Source organism: Acanthochromis polyacanthus, chromosome 14 (assembly GCF_021347895.1).
Source record: "Acanthochromis polyacanthus isolate Apoly-LR-REF ecotype Palm Island chromosome 14, KAUST_Apoly_ChrSc, whole genome shotgun sequence".
In the NCBI taxonomy this organism is placed as follows: domain Eukaryota; kingdom Metazoa; phylum Chordata; class Actinopteri; family Pomacentridae; genus Acanthochromis; species Acanthochromis polyacanthus.
In genome coordinates this window covers 3,931,156-3,933,722 of record NC_067126.1, presented here as the reverse complement: position 1 = coordinate 3,933,722, position 2,567 = coordinate 3,931,156, and the positions used below count along the sequence as shown (strand labels likewise).

At 40.9% G+C, this 2,567-nt stretch overlaps 1 protein-coding gene across 1 annotated transcript; it reads left to right on the top strand.

Moving 5' to 3' along the window:
- Positions 1 to 864: 864 nt before the first annotated feature.
- apoda.2 (apolipoprotein Da, duplicate 2) lies at positions 865 to 2,344 on the top strand. The gene is made up of 4 exons (XM_022223207.2): positions 865 to 984; positions 1,085 to 1,206; positions 1,511 to 1,599; positions 1,730 to 2,344. Exons 1-4 carry the CDS (start codon positions 865 to 867, stop codon positions 1,969 to 1,971), a joined length of 573 nt encoding a protein of 190 aa, XP_022078899.1. The 3' UTR covers positions 1,972 to 2,344.
- The last annotated feature ends 223 nt before the right edge of the window (positions 2,345 to 2,567 follow it).

The following is a 2,567-nucleotide window of genomic DNA, read 5'->3' as shown; positions in this document are numbered from 1 at the left end:
ATTAGCGATGTTAAGCTACGTCCAATACTTTAGCACACTACTTCCTGTCTCACCCAAAAACAAAATCCGATTTTCAAAATAAAACTTACAGTACATATGAACATAAGGTGGGAAGAAACAATGATCTGAAATGAATAAAAAATTTATTAAACCCTTCTTTAGGCGAATTACCTATATTTAACTGGAAATTCTTAATTTACCAAAAAGGAGTAGGATTAAACAAATGTTTACTTCTTCTCATTCCTTCTGCTATAACTAACAGAAATCTTAACTGTAACAGAACACAGATACTATACAGAGCATGTCAGAATGCTAACACAATGCCACGGTCACCGTCTTATTGTCGCATGTTGGCATGTATATATTTTGTATATTTTTGGTATATTACTACAGTGAATGATACATAACAAGAGAATCAGATAAATATAGAGATATACAGAGAAAAAACTCTGAAAGTCATTGTACAACAGTCACCTTTATCCACAAAGTCCCACTGTCAGTGTTATGAGATAACTAGAAAATATAATAATATACTGTATAACTATTAGGCCGACTCCTTAAAATATTTGCTCAACACCTGAATGTTGAACAGGTGCCAAATATCTCACAGCTTTCTCAGAATAACTTGACACGCCTGTAGGAAGGAGGGGCTGTCCATCGTCACCACTGACAGGCCTATAAATATGCCATCAAAACTCTGCACTTCACTGGTTACCAGTAAAACAGGTAAACAAGCAACAACTGTGATTTACTGCTGTTCTTTCCTGGCACCTCTTTTTGTAACAGAAACAATTCATGTAGACTTATGCTTTCGCTGTTTAAAAAAGTAAAACCTTTTATATTCCTTACAGGTTGCAGAGAAAAATGAATGCCCTCCAGGTGTTTTCCTTCACTTTGCTGTCAGTTTTGGCCGTGAATGCTCAGGTCATTGTGCCAGGAAGATGTCCCAAGCCTTCTGTTCAGAAGAACTTTGATGCTGCTAGGGTGAATGCTGAAGTGGAAAAATCATTTATATTTAGATTATTTAAAATTGTCCATTTGCCCACCTCAATGTTTTATGTAACTTCTCATGTTTCCTCTGCAGTATCTTGGTACATGGTATGAAATCAAGAAACTGCCCCACACTTTCCAGAAGGGTGAGTGTAGCACAGCCACCTACAGCCTGAAGAGCCCTGGAGTCGTTGGGGTCCTCAACAAGGAGCTGCTGTGAGTACGAGGACTACATGTCATTGGTAGCTGTACGTGCTTTCTGCGACAGTCACAAGGAAACTAGCAGTAGTAGTACGATGTTAACACAAACAGACAGCCAAAGAGGCTCATACTCACACCTACAGCACATTTAGAATGGACAACTGACCCATCACATTTGTCTATGGGAATGAGGCAGGGCACCCAGACTAGCTTTGACTTTTTACAAGCTGACCTTGAAGATGTCAGATGTGATAGATTCTAATGGTGATGTGTGTGTAACTCTAGAAAAGCTTCAGTTTCAACTGTTTGTCTCTTTTAGTGCCGATGGGAGCATTAACAGCATCAGTGGCTCTGCTGTGTCCCAGAGCCCCTCTGAGCCTGCCAAGCTGCTGGTCTCCTTCTTTGACAGTACACACTCATTTATTTTTACATGAATCACTATCAGACACTTTAAATTGTTTTTAGGTGGTCTAAACATTCTGTCCATGTACACAGATCAAAACTCTCTTACTTGTCTTGTGTCCTTTCACACCTCCAGACTCTCCCCCTGCTCCTTACTGGGTCCTGTCCACCGACTACCACAGCTACTCCCTGGTCTACAGCTGTACTGACCTCGGCGTGCTCCATGTGGAGTTTGCCTGGGTCATGAGCAGGCAGCCCACTCTGCTTGAGGATACCGTCGAGGAACTGTACAACAGCCTGTCTTCCATCGGAGTCAGTGTGGACAAGATGATCACCACCAACCAGGATGAAGCGTACTGCAGCGCCATGCACCAGTAAACAAGCACTGTGTCCCAGTGCAATAAACTTCAGTGTTTAAAACAGACATGCAGGTGTTTGTTTCTGTTCTGTGGGTCTCTGAGGTGAACTGATGGAATACAGACTGATTCAGTGTACACTGGCAATTCTGTTGTAATATATTGGAACTACAGAGGCTCTTTGGTTAATATTTTATGTTGTGGAACAAAGAAAGGTAGATGGTTTTAACTGTGGAGGGGTTCTGAAGCCTTTGATAGTAATCTGCCCACAGCCATTGTTGTTCATGCCAGTTATGTCTAATAACAGAATAAAATGTCTGTATAATGCAGTGCAGTCCAACAAAACCACAAACTGCAGCCTTAAAATGACTATACAGTTGAATGAGGACATTTCTAAGAACTGTCTTACTGCATTGGTTTGAGCTAGAACAAACTGTCACCTGAGTTTATACAAAAAGCATTCTGTATGGAACATTCATTCTCATGATCAGCTCATTTGTACTCATTTAATCTATTTTTAAATGAGTTTAGCGAGGACGGCCATGATTGAACGTGTGTGTGTGTGTGTGTGTGTGTGTGTGTGTGTGTGTGTGTGTGTGTGTGTGTGTGTGTGTGTGT

Coding starts and splice junctions, on each gene's coding strand:
- apoda.2 (XM_022223207.2), top strand. CDS start 865: ATGAATGCCCTCCAGGTGTTTTCCTTCACTTTGCTGTCAGTTTTGGCC. Junction 1,207..1,510: donor GTCCTCAACAAGGAGCTGCT/GTGAGTACGAGG, acceptor TGTCTCTTTTAG/TGCCGATGGGAGCATTAACA. Junction 1,600..1,729: donor GCTGGTCTCCTTCTTTGACA/GTACACACTCAT, acceptor TCACACCTCCAG/ACTCTCCCCCTGCTCCTTAC.